Source organism: Hibiscus syriacus, unplaced genomic scaffold (genome assembly GCF_006381635.1).
Source record: "Hibiscus syriacus cultivar Baekdansim isolate YM2019G1 unplaced genomic scaffold, ASM638163v2 tig00001799_pilon, whole genome shotgun sequence".
Lineage (NCBI taxonomy): Eukaryota > Viridiplantae > Streptophyta > Magnoliopsida > Malvales > Malvaceae > Hibiscus > Hibiscus syriacus.
Window position 1 is genome coordinate 88,965 of NW_024061890.1, and position 23,988 is coordinate 112,952.

The 23,988-nt window shown below is 34.3% G+C and overlaps 1 protein-coding gene and 1 pseudogene across 1 annotated transcript; one reads left to right on the forward strand and one right to left on the reverse strand.

Moving 5' to 3' along the window:
* The first annotated feature begins 16,643 nt into the window (after positions 1–16,643).
* On the forward strand, positions 16,644–17,509 carry LOC120133888 (GDSL esterase/lipase At1g29660-like). Its single transcript, XM_039150386.1, has 4 exons — positions 16,644–16,884; positions 17,036–17,127; positions 17,187–17,209; positions 17,368–17,509. The coding sequence occupies exons 1-4, from the start codon at positions 16,650–16,652 to the stop codon at positions 17,507–17,509; spliced, it is 492 nt and encodes a 163-aa protein (XP_039006317.1). The 5' UTR covers positions 16,644–16,649.
* Positions 17,510–18,803: 1,294 nt separating this feature from the next.
* On the reverse strand, positions 18,804–23,522 carry LOC120134058 (annotated as a pseudogene).
* Positions 23,523–23,988: the final 466 nt, after the last annotated feature.

Genomic DNA, 23,988 nt, shown 5'->3' on the forward strand with positions numbered 1-23,988 from the left:
AAAATTATATTTTTTCGGGTCGGGTATTTTTACCCTAAATTCGAATCTGACCCGACCCAAACATCACCTTTAAAAAACCCGACCTGAACTCGAATTTTTTTGAAAAAATCTCGTTCCGACCCGACCCGAGTCCCATGCCCATCCCTAGTTACAGTCTAAAAGGTTCCCTTGTAGCTTACTCTTCCCTTTGATGAACTAATATTCCAAAGTCAATCCTTGGAATGCAACCCTTGTTAACGCCGGTACTGATTTAGAAATTGGAAGAGTCCGTGATCAGATTATGGTGTCTCAATGACAATTGAACCCAACATGATTTCCCTTAACGGACCGCTACTAAGTTTGTTCCTAGGGAATTGAACTTGCTACAAGTCGATTTTCCTCCTCAACTGTAGATCGTAACGTCAATCAAGCCAATGTGCACTCCTTGGATTGAAGATGTCAAGATGTTGAAGAAAGGCCGATTGCTTTCCTTTGTTTGCCGAAAATTCAAGAAAATAATCTAAGGAAATTACGTACTTTTTTCGATTCTCACAAGAGGATTAAGTCGTACCTTTAGCCTTTGGCTTATTGAAAAAATTAGCGAAGCATGATAGAAATCATGCTTGGCATTAAAAGAAAAATAAAGAAATTAAAAAGAAAAGAAAGAAAAGAAAAGAAAGCTTTATTCAACTAAAGAAAACAAAGAACAAAGTAGTTCGAGATATGAGAGATGTCTTATGGCTTACCCCAATGGGGTATTTATATTCTCCTAAAAATATAGAAATATCAAGATATAACTCTTGAATTATACAAGAAAAATAACTCCTAAAAAATAACTCCTAATAAATAGGAAATGATTCCTAATAATAATTCTTAAAAGAAAAGAGATAGTTCTAAATGGTAATTCCTAAAAAAATAATTATAATTTGAATTTGAAGTTAATTGTCCGTTTTTCAGGAAGGCTGATTGGACCTTCTGGAAGACGCCTATTGGATCTTCTATCAATCAATACATCAAAATCACAAGTTGTCATCCTCTATTACACAATAATTCAAAGAAATCCAATCGAATCAAGACCATAGCAAATATCAAAAATCAAAGAACAATAAGCAAAAGGAATAACTAAAAGCAAGTTTAAGCAAAGCATGACATTCCAATAATCCGTTAATATCAATGGAACTAAAAGCAAGTTTAAGCAAAGCATGGCATTCCAATAATCCGTTAATATCAATGGAACAAAATTTACTGCCTCCCCATGGTTCACTCATGCCGCTCAATGTTTAAGGTAAAAGAATCGCTCAAGTCGAAACTAATCAAAGCATTACCATAGGATTATAAACAAATCTAATCTCCACTAGTAAATATGAACATAATGCAAAAGTCATCATTCCATAAATTTATTCAAAGGAAGCATAAGAAATCAACACTTTATTTCCCGATTTTTTCTTTTTTCGAATATATCTTTCACTGTTCGAACCAAATTGTACTCCTTTTTTTGTTATAACAATTTTGAATCTTTCTCTTCCTTTTTTTGAAATTCTTTTATTTATTCTTTTGTATATATATTTTTGAAACAATCTTACTCTGTCCTGAAAAGGGTGACAAAAGGGGATAAAAATAAATCAGCTCGGGTTAATAATGTGGTAATAAAAAAAAGGATATAAGGCTCAAAATTGGTTTACTGAGGGAAAATAAAGGGTAGATAATTTATTTTGGGAAAGAAAGTGGTTAAATCCTAAGTGTCCCTATCATACTAAAGCATCATATTCAAGCATATAGCCTCAAAAAGTATTATGTTGTAAGTTCTAGAATTCTAAGAACTTGTTCGACACACTCCATGAAACAAAGAGCAAGAAGAAAATCATATGCTCAATTGGCTCAAAACTCACATGAAAGGTTATATGTGTACTAAATCAAGCTTCAATTTAATTAACAAATGTATGGAAAGTCAAGTAAATTTTTATAGAAAATCAATTAATCGTAACAATTACTATAATGCTCCTAAATTCCAAACAATACAAGGTCACAATTCTCAAGGAAATTAGAGAACAAAGAGAAATATCAGATAGGCAACAAGAAATCTCAACACATCAATATAAAAAAACTTAATTTCAATCAATCGAATAAGCAAGGCAAAAATTTGATGTAATTTTACCCCATCACTTAAGTCATTTTGTCCAAAAAAAGTAAATAAAAGCACAAGAGAGGTGATAGAAATACTCTCCGTTCTAATGATGGCTACAGCCGCGTTGAGATGATCCCAGGCGAAGGTAGGAGAGGATCTCGGCGAGATTGGTCTCGATGGAATTAAGTGGACCATGCACTCTGTGAACTTGAGTGTGCACATCAGACTGCCTCTTCCGGTGCTGGTTGTGGCATAGTCCTCCAAAGAAATAACTAGGATCCGTGACGTTTATCACGAATCCCATAGCATAATTAAATTCAGACACAAATATTCGAAAGTGATGTCCTAACAAACAGAATGAAATAACAGCGAGAGAATCGACACTAGCAACATGGTTCGACAGGAATGTAAATGTGGCATAAAACTCAAATACCAACTCATAAAAAGTACCACATTTAATGTTAGAATAAAGTGTCCAACAAATAGCATCAAAATAGTTCATAACCGAATTACGTAAATATAAAACGTTTCAAGCTCAGACCAGGATAAACTTATAAACTTGGAATTTTTTATGGCGGATGCTATTGAAATGAATAAGCTTATTGTCATTGAATTGAACATAGCCTTACAATTCTTCCTCGATTAGAACCGCGTAAGTGCGACCATGTCGATAGCGTTCGACATTATCTACGTTATCAGGTGTATCATTTTCATGCATGGATGGTTCAGCCGAACTTGCCGCAAAAGATGGTGAAGATAGGTATTACTCGGAGTATCAGCACGAAGGGGAAACATGCATGGCCAATTGAGATGGTTGTGCTTCGGTTGGAAAATCGACTTCAAAGTCTCTGAAAAACCATAAATGGGGTGATACATTAATAAAGGTACGAGTTCAGAATTTACCTCATTGTGTTCCTCAGGTGCTGCCAAGTGAGCGATGAAGGGTGGTGCATCGTCGGACATGAAATATGAGTATGAACCCGACAACATTGAGTAGAAAGTATGTGACCGGTCGACGAGTGACGGTTCTGGCAAAGTCCGGATGGATTGACAGTTCCGTGAGGTTAGACCACGTATTCAGCCATAGATGATTAGTTATCCGGCATAACATGAATCGGTTCATCTGAGGGAGATGAAGGCACGCGAGGGTGTTGTGCATGACGACCACCCCGACGAGTAGGAGCGGGAGCAGGTGCTAGCGGCTATGATGAGGAATCGAAATTGCTTGGTAGTTGGACGAACGCCGGCTCTACATGACGAAGATGACTGCCCCTGAATGTAACTGGCGGCTACAATGGAGCGTTTGTTTGGTTCCTCGTTCTCACCATTTTTGCATAAGGAAGATGAAGATGAAGAATATGAGTGACGACATAAAGATTGGCGAGGCCATCGTTGGTGGAGAGTCAATCAGAGTAGGGGTGGTGGCGCGAGGAAATCATCAAGGTGATGGAGTTTTGATGTTGCCGTGAAATGTTGGCTGGCATAAATAGGTAGGTCAAACGAATGGAAGGGAGAATTTAAGGCAATTAAGGGGAAAGAGTTATAATAATTGAGGTCTAATTGGATTTACAAAAAATAAACATGTGGACCCTCATGAAAAATTCCAAAGCTCATCAGTTAAGGTGGCCGGCCGGTCTTAGGGTCGGAGAATGTTGGATTTATGGGGGGAATATGGGATGTCGGTGGGAATGAAACAAAAAGGGTGAAAAAGGGTATGCTATTGTGTGTCGGCTCCCATGGCCTTTGCTATCTGCGTCTATTAGTGAAACGATGCACATGGGGAGAATAAATTCACTCCCCCGGTGCAGCTTGATTGACCCCACTGCTGGGAAAGAAATTTACACCATAGCCGAATCAAAACACTGCTTCAACTTCAATAAAATTCGAATTGAATTATCGAGGTACCTGTTAAAGTTAAAGTTAAAGTTAAAGTTAAAGTTAAAGTTAAAGTTAAAGTTAAAGTTAAAGTTAAAGTTAAAGTTAAAGTTAAAGTTAAAGTTAAAGTTAAAGTTAAAGTTAAAGTTAAAGTTAAAGTTAAAATTAAAATTAAAATTAAAATTAAAATATGCTAAATGGTAAGCTAAATTAAGAACAAAAATTAAAATTTGAAAGTAAATGTAAGAAACCAAATTAAAATGGGTTGCCTCCCACTAAGCCTATTTTTAACGTCGTTAGCTCGACGACCTATTTTCAGACAACATGTTCTTCAATTTAATTTTTTCGATCAACCCAATTGGAGCTTTCTCGTAGTACGATTTTAATCTTTGACTGTTAACTTTAAATCGACCTCCCGAGTCGTCTTTAATTTCCATCGCACCATGAGAGAATATTTGAGTTAACGTGAAAGGTCCGAGCCACTTTGATCTAAGCTTGCATGCAAAAAGTTTATGTTTAGAATTAAATAACAAAACTTTTTCCCGATAATGAATTCTTTAAAAGAAATTCTACGATCGTGGAATTATTTTGTTTTTTCTTTATATATCCTAGCATTACCGTAAGCGATTCTTCAAATTTCTTCAAGTTCTTATATATCAAATTTTCGCACTTCACCAATTGCTTCCATCTCCATGTTACATTGTTTAACCACCCAATATGTTTGATTTTCTAGTTCAACCGGTAAATGGCATGGTTTACTGAAAATAAGGCGATACTGAGACATTCCAATGTAACCTTTGTAAGCGGTTCGGTAGGCCCATAATGCATTGAAAAGCTTAAGCCAATTCTTTCGACCTGGCTTGACGATTTTCTAAAAAATGCCTTGATTTTATGGTTCAATACTTCTGCTTGCCCATTTGTTTGTGGATGGTAAGATGTGACAATTCCTTGAGTTACACCAAATTTCTTCATAAGCGAGTCAATTAACCGATGGATGAAGTGAGTTCCTCGATCATTTATTATTGCCCGTGGTGTGTCAAACCTAGAAAATATAAAATTTTTCAAGAAATTAACCGTAGTTCTGACATCATTATTTCGGGTAGCCTTAGCTTCAACCTATTTAGAAACATAAACAACAACAAGAATAATATATGTATTTCCAAATGAAGAAGTAAATAGACCTATATAATCGATTTCCCACACATAAAAATTTCACAAATTTGGATCGGATTGAGAGGCATTTCATTTCTTCGTCTTAGATTACCTACACATTGACATTTTTTACACGTTTTACAAAACAAAGAAACGTCACGAAAAATATTAGGCCAAAAGAAACCACATTCTAAAATTTTATGGGTAGTATGTTTTAGTCCAAAATGTCCACCACAAGAATAAGAATGACATAAATTCAAGATCGAGTTTACCTCAATTTCGATGATGCATTGCCAAATTAACTGATCAGAACAATGCTTCCAAAGATAAGGATCGTCCCAAATGTAAAATCAAGATTCTCCCTTGATTCGATTAATTTTTATCTAGGCAAATATAATGGTAACTCACATTTGGCTAAATAATTTACCATATCTGCAAACCAAGGGGTTACCTTCTGTGCTAACATCAGATTTTCTTTGGGAAATACTTCTTGAATTAGTGGATTTGACATGGAGAGGGGAATATGACTCAAATGATCAACTACCAAATTCTCACATCCTTTTTTATCTTTAATCTCTAAATTAAATTCTTGGAGAAGTAAAATCCATCACATAAGTCCTGCATGATCAGAGAAAACAACAATTTTAATTCCCAGCAAATACGATCTAAATTTTTCTAAAGCAAATAATTATTTTTTAGTTGTAGAATAATTTTTCTGCGTCGCATCTAAAGTTCGAGACACATAAGCTATGACGTGCAACACTTTGCCGACCTTTTGACTAAGAATCGCGCCAACTCTTGTATTCGATGCATCACACATAAGCTCAAAAGGATAGTCCCAATTTGGTGGTTGTACAATCAAAGATGATGTAAGTTTTGCTTTTAAAATATTAAACGACTCCTCGCATTTCTGATTAAAAAAAAAAAAACTTGATCTTTTTGTAGTAAATTGCATAAAGTTTGCGCTATCTTTGAGAAATATTTGATAAATATGCGGTAAAAACTTGCATGAGCAAGAAAAGAACGAACTTTCCTTACCGTTGTGGGGTAAGGGAGTGAGCATATAATATCGGTCTTTGCTTTATTGACCGCAATTCCATTTAAAGAAACAATATGTCTTGGAATCAATCCTTTATCTACCATAGGATGACATATTTCATAATTTAAAACATGATTAAATTCTAGGTATTGTTTAAGCACATTAGTTAATTTCAAAATGCATTCATTAAAAGAATTACCGTACATAGTGAAATCGTCCATGAAGACTTTAATACTTTTTCAGTGTAATATGAGAAAATGTTGAGCATGCATATTTGGAATGTAGCAGATGCATTGTATAATCCGAAAGGCATACGAAGGTAAGCAAATATGTCGAAGGGACAAGTGAATTTTGTCTTTTCCTGATCTTATGGCGCTACTAGGATATGAAAGAAACCTAAAAATCCATCATGACAACAATAATGAGTTTTACCAGCTAATATTTCTATCATTTGATCTATAAAGGGAAGATGAAAATGGTCTTTTCGAGTTAAAGAGTTTAACTTTCTGTAATCAATGCAGACTCGCCATCCATTTTGTACTCATGTCAGAACTAACTAACCTTCTGAGTTATCAATTATCGTGACACCAATTTTCTAAAGAACCACATGGAATGAACTTACCCAATTACTATATGAGATCAAATAAATTACGTCAGCATCAAGAAGTTTTTGTATTTCTTTTTTCACAACCTCCATCATTGGTGGATTTAATCAGCATTTTCTTTCTCATAAGGATTTTGCCCCTTATTCGATCTTAATTTTATGCGCACGCAACACTGTCACCAAGTCTTCCTCCTGTTCTTTTGTCAATTTTGAGATGATTACCGGTAAAGTTTTATTTTCCACAAAAAAATGTATACTTCAAGTGTTTTGGTAACTGCTTTAATTCGATCTCGGGTGCCTGCAAAACAAAAGTTATAAGTTTAGAATTTGATGGAATTAGAATCAAATCAAAATAAACTAAACTAAAAAACTCTTTCAAACTCCTTGATTTCTTTGTCAAATTTCTCTAATTCCCTACATATTTCTTTAACAAAATTAGATTAAAAAAATTCATCAAATACAGGCTCAATAACATCAACAAAATTTAAACTAGCAACATTATCAAGATATCACATTGCTTTGTATACATCAAATTTTACGACTTCACCGTTCATTTCCATTGTAAGAATACCACTTTTTACATTGATTTTCATGTGTGATGCACTAAGGAAAGGTCGCCCAAGGAGAATTTTAGAAGAAATATTTTTTGTCATTTTCCATGTCAATGAAATAGAAATATGCTAGAAATATAAGCTCATTTACCTTAACCAAGACATTCTCCAAAAGTCCTTTAGGATAAATCTCCGATCGATCTGCTAATTGTATATTAACTCTCATAACTTTTAAAGGCTCAAGAGATAATAAATTATATACATATAATGGCATAACATTTATATACACTCCTAAATCACACATGGCATGTTTAATTCTAACCTTACCGATTTTACAAGGTATAATAAAAATACATTTGTTCTTTAACTTTGGTGGAAGCTTCCGTTGAAAAACGACTGAAACGTGCTATCCCAAATTCCTTCATATGTCTAATAAGTTTTCTTTTTGTGGAGCAAAGATCTTTGAGAAATCGAACATATTTTGGAACTTTTCGGATAACTTCTAGGAGAGGTATGTTGATTTTTACTTTCCTAAAAACTTCCAAAATTTCTTTCTCCTCAGCTTGTTTATCTCTTTTTACTAACCTGGAAGGGAAATGAGGTGGAACGACATAGGGAAGTAGCATAGAACCAAATTGTACTTCATCTTTCTTCTTATTCTAGGGTCTTGCGTTAACCCTGTTATTTCCCTGGGAGTTTGTGTCAACTTTTGTCTCATCTTCTTTATTCTGGGAATCTGCGCCTACCTCATATGAGTCTGGTGGTGTGATAAGTGTTCAACTTTAGAGGGTGATAGCGTTTACATTTTTCCATGAAAGTACTTTGGTTTGATATGAAAGTTTACCTTGTGATTCTAGACTCCCCATGGACTGAGCCAACTAACTAATATGCTTGTCAATCTCTTGTAAATATGCCTCAGTATGATTATGGAACTTCTCTTGGGATATAGCAAATTGTTTAATGATTGAATCAAGTGATTATTTCTACGGCTGATAAGGTTGTTGTAGAGGTGGTCTTGGTTGATATACTTGAATTGCTCTCTGATTCTATGCATAGATAAAGTTTAGATGATTTCTCCACCCTCAATTATTTGTATTATCGTGAGGATTATAATGCCTCTGGGGAGGTCCCGAAAAATTTCCCACAGTGTTAACTTGTGCGCCAACTTCTTCCTATAGCATTGGGCAAGAGTCGGTTGGATGGTCTGGAATCATGCATATTCTGTATACTATTGCTGATCTGATTTTTCTTGCAACAAGGGAATTAACTACTTCAGTAAGTTTATCTAATTTATTTTCAATTGAAACAAAACTTATCTCGTGAACCTACTGGGTAGGTTCACTTGCAGAGCCATTTGTTGAGAGCTAGCTGCTATCGTTGAAATCAATTCTCTTGCTGCGTTTGGTGTCATGTTGATGAGAACTCCTCCACTAGAAGCATTGACCATCTTCATCTATAAGGGAAGCAGTCTTTCATAGAAGTACTAGAGAAGCGTTTGTTCAGATAACCCGTATTGCAGACAACTTGTACAAATCTTTTTATATTTCTTTCAGTAATCATAAAATGATTGTCCATCTTTTTATTTGATTATCAGGATGCTTCTTCTCAATTCGCTTTCTTTTGTTGCTGGGAAAAACTTATCAAGAAAAATTTGAGTTAAATCAGTCCATGTATTGACATAATTCAAAGGTAAGTAAAATAACCACTCTTTAGCTAAACCAGATAAAGAAAAAGGAAAAACCCATAGTTTAATTTGGTCTTCGAATACTCCTTGTGGTTTCATGCTCGAAACAACCATATGAAATTATGTGAGATACTTGTGCGGACTCTCACTGAGAAGCCCGTAGAATGTAGGAATAATATGAATAAGCCTCATTTTAAGTTAAAACAGAGTTTTGCCTTGAGGTAAGGTGATGCAGAGCGGTTGTTAAACAACAGGTGCTGCGACTAACTCCCGGATGGTGTGATCATCCATCGGGTGTACGTCAGGTATGGAATTAGTGTCAGGATGTGTCGGGCCTTCGTGAAGGATGGCGGTGGATGTTGAATACGATTCAGTTTGTTGTTGTTATCATCTTTCTCTCGAAGAGTTTGTCCGTGAATTCTTCTAGCTCGTGCTTCAATTTCTGGATCAAATTCTTATAATATGCATGAGTTTGACTGGTCATAAATCAAAAGACAAACAAAATTAATTACTTTGTCGAAGTCCCCGACAACGACTCTAATTTGACAAACATAGTTTTCATGTCAAATAAATTATCATTAATCTCAAGAAATAATATAGGTAGAATAATGAGAAGAATGGTCGATCCACAGGGAATCTAGAAATATCTATTTCTAATTTGATTTGATTCTAACCAAGAAACCTGTAAAAACAAATAATTAAAAAAAGGGTTTGGAATAATCAAGTAAACTAAAATTAAATAACTAAAGCGATAAAAGTAAATTGTAGAAAAGATAATAAATGAAAGATAGCTTCCAACTTTGCTTTTACTCAATCCTATTTTGATCATTAAAATAGATTTTACCTTAGATACTTGCCAGTTACAGTCTACAAGTCCCAACACTTATAACTTACTCTTCCCTATGGTGAACAGATATTCCATAGTCAATCCTTGGAATACAAACCTTGTTCAGATTAACATCACATATTGATATTAACGTCAATACTGGTTCAGGAATTGGAAGAGCCCGTGCTCAGATTATGGTGTCTCAATGAGAATTGAATCTGATCTTGATTTTCCTTAGCGGACTGCCGCTAAGTTTGTTCTTAGTTAATTGAACTTACTACAAGCTGATTCTCCTCCCCAACTATAGATCACAATTTCGATCAAGTCAATGTGCACTCCTTGGATTGAATATATCAAGATATTGAAGAAAGGTCGATTGTCTTCCTTGGTTTGCCGAAAATTCAAGAAAATAATCTAAGGAAATTACGTACATTTTTCGATTGTCACAATAATAGATTGAGTTGCAGCTTCAGCCTTTGGCTTTGAAAAAATTAGCCAAGCATGATTGACATTAAAAGAAAAATAAAGAAATTGAAAAGAAAAGAAAATAAAATAAAATAAAGGTTTATTCAACTAAAGAAAACAAAGAACAAAGTAGTTCGAGATATGAGGGATATCTTCTAACTTGCCCGGTGGGGTATTTATAGCATCCTAAAAATACGCAGAAATATCAAGATATAACTCTTGAATTATACATGAAAAATAACTCCTAAAATATAAATCCTAATAAATAGGAAATAATTGCTAATAATTATTATTAAAGATAAGAGATAGTTCTAAATGATAATTCCTAAAATAATTAAATAAATTGTAATTCCAATTTGAAGCTAATCGTCTGTTTTTCAGGAATACTAACTAAACCTTCTGGAAGACGCCTATTGGATCTTCTAGAAGTTGTTGGGTTGGATGCAGTCATTTCCATTAATCCAGCCTTGACTCCAAAAAATAAAAAATTCTATAGAATTGCATCATTTTAATGTAGTTTCTAGAATCTAACGCCATACACATAAAATTAATAAAAAATCCCAAATCAACAACAAAAACACTACAACAAAATGGGTTTATAGAGGCATTTTAGCGGCGTTTTTTTGAACAAATGCCGATAACTTTAAACCTCTCGTGGCGTTTTTAGAACAAACGCCTCAAAATAACAAATTTTGCGGCATCTGTAGGAAAGCGCCACAATAGTCGTCTACATATAGTGGCATTTTATAAAAAATGTCGCAATAGACTGATATATAGTGGTTTTTTTTCAAAACGCCATTAAAAAACCACAGCAATGAAACATGTATGTAGCGGTGCTTATATATAGCGGCTTTTCGATAGAAACACCATTAATTTTGTGCATATCGCGGCGTTTAAGTCGCAAAACCACAATAGATAAGTGCATTAGTAGAGTTTTAAATACAAACGACACTAAATGATAACATTAACGGCGTTTTGTTTAGAAACGCCGCTATAGCCTCATCTTTTGTGGCATTTTTTAAACAAACGCCGTAATAGATCAGTACATTAGTGACATTTTATATACAAATGCCGCAATAGATCAGTACATTAGTGGCGATTTTATATACAAATGTCGCAATAGGTCAGTACGTCTGTTAAATGCTGCAAGCCTTGGGTCTCCTTTCCTTTACCCTTTTTGACCTTATTTTCCTGTTCAAATAGGTTTCTGCCGCTCTCACTCCCTTTCCTCTGCCCTTCTTACCCAAAATCTGTGCGTTCTTTCCTATACCATTTTTCATCGATGTGGCGTTCAAAGCATCAAATTCAGGCAAGTTAGGGTTTCTCTTCTTTATCATCTCATATTCCTTTTTGGTTTTTGCCTTTTGAAATTAATTGGGTTAATACTATATTAGATCGTTAGGGTTTTGATGGATTTTGGTAATTTTAATATATTTTATTGAAAGAATAATCGTTAGGATTTCTCTTCTTTCTCATCTCAGATTCCTGGTTGATGTTCCACACAATGCTATCACAATGACCCAAGAATTAATTGGATCTGCAATCCAGTTCACAAACACAGAGAGCTTCAGGGGTTCACATCTGTTGGTAAGAAAAACAGTGGACTCACTTGCTTTTCAGAACAAAACAGGGGGAATTCCATTTACTAGAGAACGTATTTTTTTGTTGCTTGCTCCTCTATTTTTGCAGCCTTCTTTGTTATTTATAATATTTGTAAGTTGATCTGTTTTTTTTGCATGTCTATCGTGAGTGCATGTGAGGCAGCAAAGGCCGAAATTCCATTATGAGAGGTTGAAAACAGTCCTCAAGTTGGTCAAAACTCCACCAATAAATTGCTGTTAATTGGATTTTGACTGTTGCATTTTTTTAGCTCTGGTTGAATGCTTTAATTTGTTGAACCATCAAAAACCCTTGCTCTAGCATGTTGTGAACTTATGTAAAATCAACACTAGATTGCAAAGTTTCTTCTTTGTTGTTGGGTCACTAGGCATTTACAAGTTCCAATAAATTAACAAATTTCCATTTATTGCTGCTGAAAGATTTTTTCCCCATAGCTTCTATTATTTTTTCTCAAGCCTTTTCAACTTTCATAATTATAAATTCAATATTAGCCTGGTATGCTTCAAAATTCAAACTATTTTATGGTAAGATGTAGGATTTATTTTTGCAGATTGATTTTGCATTTGATGATGTTGACATGATAGAGGAACAGTAATCTTTGTCATCAGATGCAAGAGATTGCAAGGTGAGGAGTCCATAATCCAAGAGAAGGTGAGTTAGTTTTGTTATCTGTCCAATTTCAATAGCTTTCTAGTTAGAGCCTCAGCTTCAGTTTTGGAAACGACTAAGTATCTAAATCAACCTGTTCACTACTATTGTAAATATGTGAATGAAACCTCTATAACGGACAAAATGATAAGAAAGATGAACTGATTAATCCTTGTATATTCGTTTAGCTGAATTGGCTGGAAACTGCGAAGAGATTGAAGACCTATTTTTAGGTAATTCTTTAGTTTGAATTGCATGTACTAGTAAAAGGTGTGAAAAAATCTTTTAGTTGAGACCAATCTGTTGCTTTATTTTATTCTTCCCCACTTTTCTTTTATAAATAACCCACTAGTTGGTAATCCAAGCTGGAACTTGGTTGATAACTGGATGATTTTAGTAGCTGATAATTATATGTTTGTATTTAAAAGAAAATGTTATGTTTTTTGGGTGTAGGTTTTGTAACTTTTGTTCCTTTAATAGTCAGATTTAGTTGTTCTAGAACTTTGATTTGAATTAATCATACAAAAGCTTGCTTCATCTGTATTGGTCAGTTGGTTGAGATTGTTTTGTGTGACTTAATGCTCCAAGTGCTTTTTTCGTTAACAAGAACAAGGGTGCAATATAAGTAATTTTGGAACTCGGATATAATCTGTCAATTGGTTCAGGGGTTGACTTTTTTGTTTTACTTAATGCTCCATGTGCTTTTTCCCTTAACTGAGTCATACTTGCTATGCTAAATATTTTTCATGTGTCAATAACATTTTACATGATATAAATTACAATTTGCAGTTGTTGGCTTATGGTTATTTTTAGAACATTGCAAAAGACTTTTTTTTTTTTTTTTATATCTAATCACAATTTTAGTGAAATGGTATGAACAAAAACAATATCCAAACTTTAGAATGTTCCATTATTCATAGCCTTCTAATGTCTAGATTATTGTAGATAAGTTATATATTTAAACTGATGTTACATCTCTAGCTTTGCATTTCGTTGTTGCTTTCAAGCCCTTTATTTATTCTAATGAGATTATAATAGCTTTGAACCTTGTTGTTTTCAGGCTTATTACTGATTATAATGAGATTTCAAACCACTTCATCGAGTGTATCTATGTTCATTTGTACAACACCAAGATAAGGGTAAGAGACTGAGAGTTGATGCTCTAGTATACAAAATTACATTCCAACTTATTTGAATGGAATTGTGTGTTTATTTTTAGGAACGACTTGTTTTATCTCAACTTTGTATGTAGGGTTGCATCAACACTCAACCTTATCAACACTCAGCCTCGGATGACAAACTCTGTTGGTGGCTTGACTACTCAGCCTCAAGTGGCAATAAGCGAGAGAAGCGAGAGAAACAGAGAGGATATGAAGAACTTCAAAATCAACTTGAAGCTATGAAGCAACATAATCAAGCAAAAAAATTCTTCATCCTAGGTGATTTCTTAGGTTAATGTTTTGTTTATTCTAGTGAACAATATTGAACTACGTTACATTTTTGTTGGATGTTTGTAAACTTTGAATTATTCATATTTTTATGTATTTTTGTTTAATTGGAAGCGTAATTTTATTTTTAGGTTGTTATTAGATACTGTTACAAGTTAAATTTGGGTAATACAAAGTAGGAATAAAACATATTAAAAATAGCGACGATGAACAATTTACGGGTTCAACGAAGAGCAACCCAATTAGGGATGGCAACGGGCCGGGTTCAGGCCAGGTATTGGTCCCCCTATCCCCGTCCCCGTTTAAAAAATCCGTACCCGTCCCCATTTAAAAAACCGCGAGGATTTAAACGGGGATCCCCATCGGGTAATCGTGGAAAACCGCGGGGAAACGAGTATCCCCGTTTAGCATAAACGATTATTTAAACGGATATCAGGCCAGGTATATATATTTAAATTAAATATATAAATATTATATATATTTTTAATTTAATTTAAATTAAATTTATTAATATTATATATATATATATAATAATTATTTTTAATATTTATCAGGTCGGGTATCGAGCCGAGTAATCGAGTAATCGGGGCGGGGATTACTAAACCAGTCCACGTTCCCTTTTAACATAAACGGTTTTTCCCCGTCCTCGTCCCCGTTTAGCTTAAACGGTTTTTCTCCGTCCCCGTTTAATTCGGTTTTCGATTTTCTCCGTCGGGTTCGAGTTTTTTTTACCATCCCTAAACCCAATCAAACTTGCCTATGCCAACCTGTTGCAAATAGTGGCATTTGTGGTAAAAATGCCATTACAAATCATAATATATAGCGGCGTTTTGTATTATAAACGCCACTAAAAACAATAGAATTAGCGCCGTTTGTGGAAAAAAAGCCACTAAAGACAAATGATCTAACGACGTTTGTGGTAAAAAACGCCACTAAAGACAATAAAATTAGCAAAGTTTGTGGCGAAAAACACCACTATAAATCATAACATATAGCGGCGTTTGAAAGAACAAATGTCACTATATATCTCAACCTTTTGCGGCATTTTAGTTTCACAAACGCCGCTAACTTTTGTGGCATTCGTTTTAGCGACACTTCTTACGACGCTCTTACTAGCGCTGCTAATTTTTTTAACGGCGCTTAAAAACGCCGCTATAGGCCTAAAAAAACGCAGCTAAAAACATGTTTTGCTGTAGTGAAACCAAACAAATTAAGAATAAATAACGACTATTTAAACTACGTATCAAACAACATCATTTATCAAATCGAATTAATCATGCAACAAATGATTATTAATGATGAATGGTTAACTTTGTGTATTCGATTTTAATCGATCATAAAAGTTTCTCTTAAACCTACATTAACCTTAGTTATACTTTTTGTAATGTTGCCCTCTTACATAATCATAATCCATTTCTTTAGAATAAAGCCTAAATCGATTATTTAGAATCAAAAGTATATACAAAATCACATATATGGTACTATCCTACATTACATACAATCTTAGTGTATGGACCGGCATCTTTTGTTTAGAGAAATTGAGTGGTAAGTAGTTCCTTGGAGTTGGAGTAGAGACTAACTACAGACTCTCACGTAATCTCCGCGTGAAATTAATGCATGTATCTAACTCTAACCTACTTCAACTGTAAAAGCTAAAAACATCATCACCTACCATCGTCCCTTCAATGATTCATTCAACACTGTGTCTATACACTCACAGATTAGCATTTATATTACTAACCAGATACTTCACACTCCCATTTACTTAGGTGGTGTTTGTTTTTATCGAGGTAAAATGTCTGCAGTCTGCGGATCACATCTACAGGCATCTGCAGCAGAAGAGGCGGACCAAAAGTCTACAGTCTGCAAGAAGAATACTGTTTGTTTTTTAACGTCTGCAGACTGCTAAAATGAACTGAAATATAAATAAACTGATTTTTTAAACTTAAAAGAGTTTTGCAATACTGAGATTTAAATAATTTTAGTTTTACAATACTAAAATTTAAATAATCTATACAACTACAACAATAAATTATTTAAAATAAATCAATCTATATTTTAAAATAAATCAATCGATACTAATAAATTATTTAAAATAAATCAATCTATACAACTACAATAATAAATCAATCCATATTTTAAAATAAATCAATCATACTAATAAATTATTTAAAATAAATCAATTCATATTTTAAAATAAATCAATCCATACTAATAAATTATTTAAAATAAATCAATCCATATTTTAAAATAAATCAATCCATAATAATAATTTATTTTAAAATAAATTATTTTAAAATAAATTATTTTATAATAAATTATTTTAAAATAAATTATTTTAAAATAAATAACCTTATTAAATTATTTAAAATTATTTTAATAAATAACCATATTTTATAATTGTTCTTAAAGAGGTTTGAAGACATTTGAAGACATAAAATCATGTCTGCACTAAGAAGAGCTTGCGCAGACGTTAGAAAAACTTCTGTCTTCTAAAAAACAAACAGTCTGCGAAATCTAATGTCTACGGCACAGACATTAGAGATTTGAAGAGATTACACAGTGAAAACAAACTAAGCCATACTCTCCTTCCTTTTTCCTTCCTTTTTCGTAGCTCTTGAGTTGATAGTAATATGGGGAAATGGTCTGGGGTTGTAGTGGTACTGTTGGTTTTGAATTTGTGTTTACGCGTTAGAGTTGCTCCCCAAGTTCCTCGCTACTTTATCTTCGGGGATTCATTGGTGAATAATGGGAATAATAATCGACTCTCGTCATTGGCTAGGGTTAATTACTTGCCTTATGGGATTGACTTCCCTAATGGACCCACTGGAAGGTTTTCTAATGGTAAAACCACCGTCGATGTCATAGGTGAGCTTCTACTTTTGTTTCCCTTCGTTTGTTTGGCTGCTTCAACCAAGGGTTTCCTTCACTTGAAAACAACAGATTATGACTTATTTAGTAGACTGCGATTTCACCTTCACAAAGCAGTACCATGATAGTGTTATTTTAACGTCTGCAGCTCAACTTTTGGGCTTTGACAATTACATCCCGCCTTACTCCACCGCTAGCGGTGGACAAATACTTGGAGGGGTTAGCTGCCGGGATCAACTGGTAAAAATCGTACCATTGTTGGAAACTAAAACTTTTATCTGCAAACTTGTACTGTATAGGGAGCTCGAATGAGTTTCAGCGGGCAAGTTAAAAATTACCAACAAACAATACCACTAGTGGTGAACTTGCTAGGGGATGAAACCACAGCAGCAAACTATAAGTCAAATTTATTTACTCAATCGGACTCGGCAACAACGATTACCTTAACAACTAATTCATGCCCCTTTTTTACTCAAGCAGCAGGCAATATAACCCAGAGCAATTTGCTGATGTTCTTATTCAAGAATACACTCAGAAGCTTCAGGTTAAAGCACAGCATCTCATTTCCATTGATCTTTACACATATCCCCCAGTTTTGTCTCCCACAAATCTCCTCTATTGATTTACAAATAAAATGGTTTAGGCTTTGTATAACTACGGGGAAAGGAAGTTTGTGTTGATCGGGGTGGGTCAGATCGGTTGCAGTCCTAATGAATTGGCTCAAAACAGTCAAGACCGTAAAACTTGTGTGGAGAGAATCATGCTGCAAACCGGATTTTCAACTACAGGCTTAAAGGTCTCGTCGATCAATTCAATAACGCCGATTCCGATGCCAAGTTCATCTACATCAATGCTTATGGATTTTTCCAAGACATAACAAGCAATCCTTCGGCTAACGGTAAACGTCGAGGAGCATCTTATAAACACTCATTAAACGTTGAATATTAGTAATGTTATATCAATGGTTTGATTTTTTTTTTTTATGTTTGTGAATGTTCCAGGTTTTAAGTAAGAAATGCAGGGTGTTGTGGAGTGGGGAGGAACAATGGGCAAATTACCTGCTTGCCTGCCCAAACTCCATGTCCGAATAGGAATGACACTTGTTTTGGGATGCTTTTCATCCAACTGAGGCTGCAAATGAGATCATTGGGAGGAGATCTTATAGTGCTCAGTCTTCATCCGATGCTTACCCGATTGATATCCGCCGTCTTGCTCAGCTCTGAAGATGGAGACGATAGGCTTTGGACGTGAGAGATGAATAAGTGATAAAATATTAGATTATTCATATTACTTTTTATGTAGTTTCCATAAAATTTGTTCATTAAACTTGAGGATAAATGGTTATTTTTTAAAATCCAGTGGTAAGTGAATCTTATGTTGATGGGTTTTGGATACTTTTTCCGAAAACTAATAGACCTACCGCCTTCTACCGAGGTCTACTCTTGTGTTACTCAAACACCATATAATGCCTCAGTTATAACTATTTAGTTTTGAAAACTGTGAAATACAACTTCAACTGCATGCAAATTTACCCAATTCATTTTGGAATCCATCGGCTTAAAAATGTCTAATTTTGAAGGGAAAAAAACACATGATTATATGGCCATGCACATGAAAAAACATGGTTATATAGACATGCAGTGCTCACCAATAGTGTTTCCTAGCAACAGGAGGAAAACAAGTTAGCCATGTCGAATGCGTAATCCAAACTAATCTGAATATAGGAATAAAAATCGCTAAATGGGCCTGAACAAAGACCATTCAACAATGATTCAGGACAGCCACCACCAGCCTTATTTATTGGAAAATATAGCCTAGTTTTCTGAAAATCAAATATTGAAACCGAATAGAGGAAAAATAATAGTCACTGGCCTAATAATCTGACTATCAACTGTAAGGACAAATAAACAAACTAAAAGTGCCTTCAAAGAATGCTTTGAGAGTGCCTACTAGTGGAAAAAGGGTAATCCTACCAAAACAAAAAATAATGGATCAGTAATTCAGTAATGAGTACTTAATACGCAATACAATCCTCCCCTTGTCCACCCCAAGCTTCGCCCCTGTAACCAACCAATGGCCAGGACTATCTTGTGGTCCTTTCAACATTTCCGTTGAGTCCACAATTTTTGCAAGTTTCCCCGCATGGCTCGAACTGTCCTCCTTTTTATTGTCAGACGTTCTCTCATTTGAAACTGATGACGAAGATTCATCATTCCTCTGTCCAGTAGAAAGGCTGGATGGACTATGATCCCATACGGATCTCCTTATCGTGCACCCTGGTACTTTGGAGAAGAGGAGCTTGAGGTGTAATACGTTTTTGGAACCGAAGTCCCATACACCAAGCTGAGCCCCTGTGACAATGTGAACACCGGAGAGGTCTCCAATGCAAGTGTCAGTGTGTTCTATTGGTGAAGTACTCACATGGGAGAAGTTTTTCCACTTGATAGGTTCAAACCAACGGCTGTCTTGCTCCTCAGGACCTTGCCACTTTGGTGCACCTATTGCCATGTGCACATCCCAGTGGGGTTGAAGTATTTTTGGAAGATACACAAGGTGCTGCAAATGAATCGCTAGTCTGTTCTGCTTGCTGCCTTCTAAGCTAAGCCTAAGCCCAGTGACTGGTTTACGGCCAACTGTTACCTGAAATATCATTGTACATGCTCATTTAGCAGGAGGAAAAAATTATGTGAGGCCTCATGAAGATTACATGCACAAGCATACATATATACTGTTCAACAATTTCCTTCTCAACACTAATCGTTTGCTTTTAAGGAAAATACTCATGATTAGAGCCTCACAACATTTGCAATAAGTAAAGTGACAGAGACAACAAACAGTAACTCCAATGAGTACCATTTATTAACAGTGTTTCATTTTCTTTGTTAAAGTGGTAATAAATAATGAACTTCAAGGAAACATGCGATAATAATTATGCACTAGAGCAACATTTTATATAACCCCTTTAACACTTTTCCTCATACATCCAATAATGTAGGTTTTTGATTTAGACAGTACCTGATCTGGGCTGATATAAATCTTGGGACCCATTAAGCTAAAGTGAAGGGATGAACACACTGGTTCCTTCCTTTGAATGTTGCTCTGTTCTGGAGCCCAAACTCGAGCAATTTGAAAATCCAGGAAATATTGTAAATCCTCGATCGGTGGCTTGTCTGGTAAAAGGAAATAATGAATGTTAAATAGACCCTAGAGAGGAAGAATGAAAACATCTTTAACATCGATGTAAGATAATCATAGTGCATGTTGTGGAACAGTTGAAGAACTCACACTCCAAGTATAGTTCAATTGCACGGGCCAAATGTTTATACCAGGCACTCCTTCAAGAAGAGAAACAATGGGAGTAAATGTCATGTTAATGACATCCGGTGTCGATTCCACAGTCTCTGCCCACCTGGCATGACTCTGCTCAAGGTCATCACCTCCTCTCCTCCTAAAAATAACTGTAACATCCTACAGCAGGAACTCTTTTAGCGATGGATTTATTCAAATAAAAGGAAAAAATAAACAGTAACACATTTCAACCGAAATTAAGCATTTGCAGAGAAGGCCAAGTAATAAACAGGTAGTTACTTATATTTAGATACAGAATATATGGTGAACAACACCGTAATACTAACCTTTTCTTTGTATTTTAAGGGTGCAGCATTTGACTGGTCTTTGGAGTCCAGAAATCTTTGATCCCCGATGTCTTTCACATAATTCTCGATGTCTGTTAATGATAAAGGAGATGAATGGTGCTGTCTGACATAAACAACATCTCTCCCACCAATTGTAGCAGAGGTAACAATGTGTGTACCGTAATTTTCGATAAAACTGAGATAAGTAAAAGAAAACATATCAATATCAACAATTACAATTGGAAGCTGTCAGCCAATGCAAATTTATCACCTATGCTTCCTAGTTCCTATGATACCTCATCATAAAGAACAGAGAGATAAGATTAGTGATACATATGATACGTAACTGCCAGAAAACGGATTGGAGCTGAAATAGTTTGACTACCTCAGAGTATGAAAGCAACAAATACAATGATACAAAACAAACATAACAGCAAGAAACACACAGCTGAAGTAAAAATGTTTACTCTTTCAATATGAAGTCCATCCCATTTACCTTGCCAAAGATGCAGGATCCCAAGTGTAAGGAACAGCACATCTGACTTCTTCACTCAGAACTAAATTCTGCTTTGCTAATCTGATGGTATATAAGGGAATTAAATATCCGACCATGGCAAGGGATTTTGTAGCTGCTTCATCAACTCGCCAAGAACCAGTGAAATTGAACATTGCGTTAAAGCATCCCAGAGGAACATGCCCTGATATACCAGATTTCTCATTAAAGTATCCTGACATCTGGAATTAAAAAATAAAGATGTTCATTAAAGGTGGTTTCTCACCTGTGCTAAACCAATGGCACTGGAAGTAGAACCATTACTTTTAATTAGTTATTGTGTCGCTCTATCTATACTAGGGTGTGTTTGTTTGCCGTAATTGGAATTACGGAATTGGTTTTCCCCGAAATCCTGTGTTTGGTTCATGTAATTCGTTTTCCGGAAAATGTTTTCCCGTGTTTGTTTCACGTAATTCGTTTTCCGGAAAATGTTTTCCCGTGAAACAATAATTCGTTTTCCGGAACGTAATTCATTTTCCTAGTAACAAAATTTCCCGTGTTTTCTGTAAAATGACTTACGGATTCATTTTCCGTAAGTCATTTTCCGAACTTTTCACTTCAAAGCAAAAATACTCAAAATAATTTTATTTTATGAATTTAATATTAATAAAATATTTTAATATCATTTTCATCAAAATATTAATTATTAAAATATTTAAAATATATTTATTAATATTTATAATAATATAGTATTATATTTTTAATATTATATAAAATAATCAATTATATTATAATAATATAAGATATTATATTTTTATTTTAATAATATAATAATTTTTTTATATATTTAATAATGAATAATTTTATTTATATATTTAAATAATATTTTAGTAAAGATATTTAAAATATACTAATTAATATTTTTAAAATATAATATAACACTATTACTTTAATAAATAATTAATATAATTTATAATATTTTATTTCACTAAAATATATCAATATTAATATTTTTATTAATAAAATTATAAAAATAATATTTAATAATAAATAAATTATTTTAATATTTTAAAATAATGATATTAAGTTTTATGATAAATAATATTATTTATTATATTTAATATTTGTAATAAATAATTTTTAAAAAACTCGTGAAAAAAATGTTTAAATAACATCTTCCAAACATCATAAAACGTTTTCCAGATGTTTTCCTGAAATGTAATTAATTTTCTAGAATTCAAATTTCAGTAATTCATTTTCCGGAAAATCAATTACAGCCAAACAAACAAACCTTGAATTGATCTTTGAAATACATCAACACAGGCACAAAATTCCAAATTATAGGACATTCAATCTGGAGATGCCATTCATAACCAAACAGAATCAAGTGAATGCTTTATCTGAACAGTATGGATGGTGCCTAATGGCTTTACCCCAGACAACATCATCAACAATGTCAATGTGATTCCAGTCCAAATAAGAGATGAAGCAATGATTGGCTACTGGTGAACATTTATTCATCGAATGCACCAAAATCATACATCACACCAGAAGTTGAAAGCATTCCTTAATCTAAAAATTAAATGGCATACACAAAGCAGTATACCGGCTCAGCATTTATCACAGTCAAATTCAATTTAAATGGATCCTGCCTATAGGTTCTTTACTAGTCTAATACATTAGAGGTGGCAGAAGAAAACTTTAGCAATCAATAAACATAGGCACAGTAAATATGCAGCAGATAACAGAAAAAGAAAGTTATCCACATAGATACCATGTAAAAGTACTTGCTTAATTGGATTAAACTGTATGGAGTTCATTTGTACAAATAGAGTTCCCCTGCAACTATTCTTCTCTCTTTCAGTTTGATAATCGGACTGCACAGAGCCCTAGTTAAGAAATATTTCAAACAACTGCATTTCTGCAAGCAAGTAAACAATTGGAAATCCCAGCATGTCCACACAATATCGAAGTTAAAGCTTTGAAACAAATAATCAAATCACCCCCCAACGCTCATCTAACAAAGACAGAAGGCCAATAGCGTAGCCAAACCGAGAAATTTAAACCACTCAGATAATTCTTTCAAAAGGGGAGGGAGGATAAAGATATGAATACCTCGGAAAGCAAACAAAATCAGAAAAACAAACAAATTAGAAACAGATCACAGAGGAGTAGCAGCGGCGTACCTCATGAAAGCTACAAACTGATTTTCTCTCGATTTCACTCTTTCCCATTGACCACTTAAGATCAACGGACACGTTAGGTACAATAACCCCGCCTGAGAAAACAAGATCGTTGGTATGATCTTCATCAAGCTGAACTAACCTTGAACCAGATGCCCCTTTGCAATATAACAGCCTTATATCTGAAGTGACATCAAAGCCAGACCCAAAGCTTGAATTGAGCTGCTTATTGTAGTAGTCAAAGCATCTGGGCTAGAAGATGAGCTCAAGCGGCTGCCGCTTCTTGTTCTTGGGTTTTCCATAAACAAAAAATAATTGAAGGAAAAAGAACTTTGATTCAGAGGATCCAAAAAATTGAAAGCTTTTTAATTTATTTCAGGTTGTTCATTGAAATGAAATGTAAATGAGATACGTGGATTACGAGAGTTGGTGAGTTTTTTTATTCTGTTGCTGTTTTGTTCTTGTTCTAAAGGCGGATGTTGTGAGTTGACCACAATAATCGCGAGAAACGCGTTATTTTTTAGTTGTGTCTGAACAACAAAGGATTCTAAGTTGACTGGTCTCCATTGGATATTTTTCTCAGATAAAGTATGCTCAGCTAATGTTCTTTTGACTTTTAGATGCATGACTAATTATAATTGATCGTGTTCATTCATTTTCCAAATCAATCACCTAGTCTCACAATAAAATATAAATGAAGTGTACAAAACAAGCCCAGGTTTTAGGTATTCTTTTTGAGGCCATTCTTTACATTTGTACAACGATCAATCAAGTTTGCTTTGAAGGTGGT

What these genes read in the sequence shown, in the direction of transcription:
- LOC120133888 (XM_039150386.1), top strand. Translation starts at nt 16,650, where the DNA reads ATGGGGAAATGGTCTGGGGTTGTAGTGGTACTGTTGGTTTTGAATTTG. An exon ending in AACCACCGTCGATGTCATAG is followed by an intron (nt 16,885 to 17,035) that starts GTGAGCTTCTAC and finishes TAACGTCTGCAG; the next exon opens with CTCAACTTTTGGGCTTTGAC. An exon ending in GCTCGAATGAGTTTCAGCGG is followed by an intron (nt 17,210 to 17,367) that starts GCAAGTTAAAAA and finishes TTACTCAAGCAG; the next exon opens with CAGGCAATATAACCCAGAGC.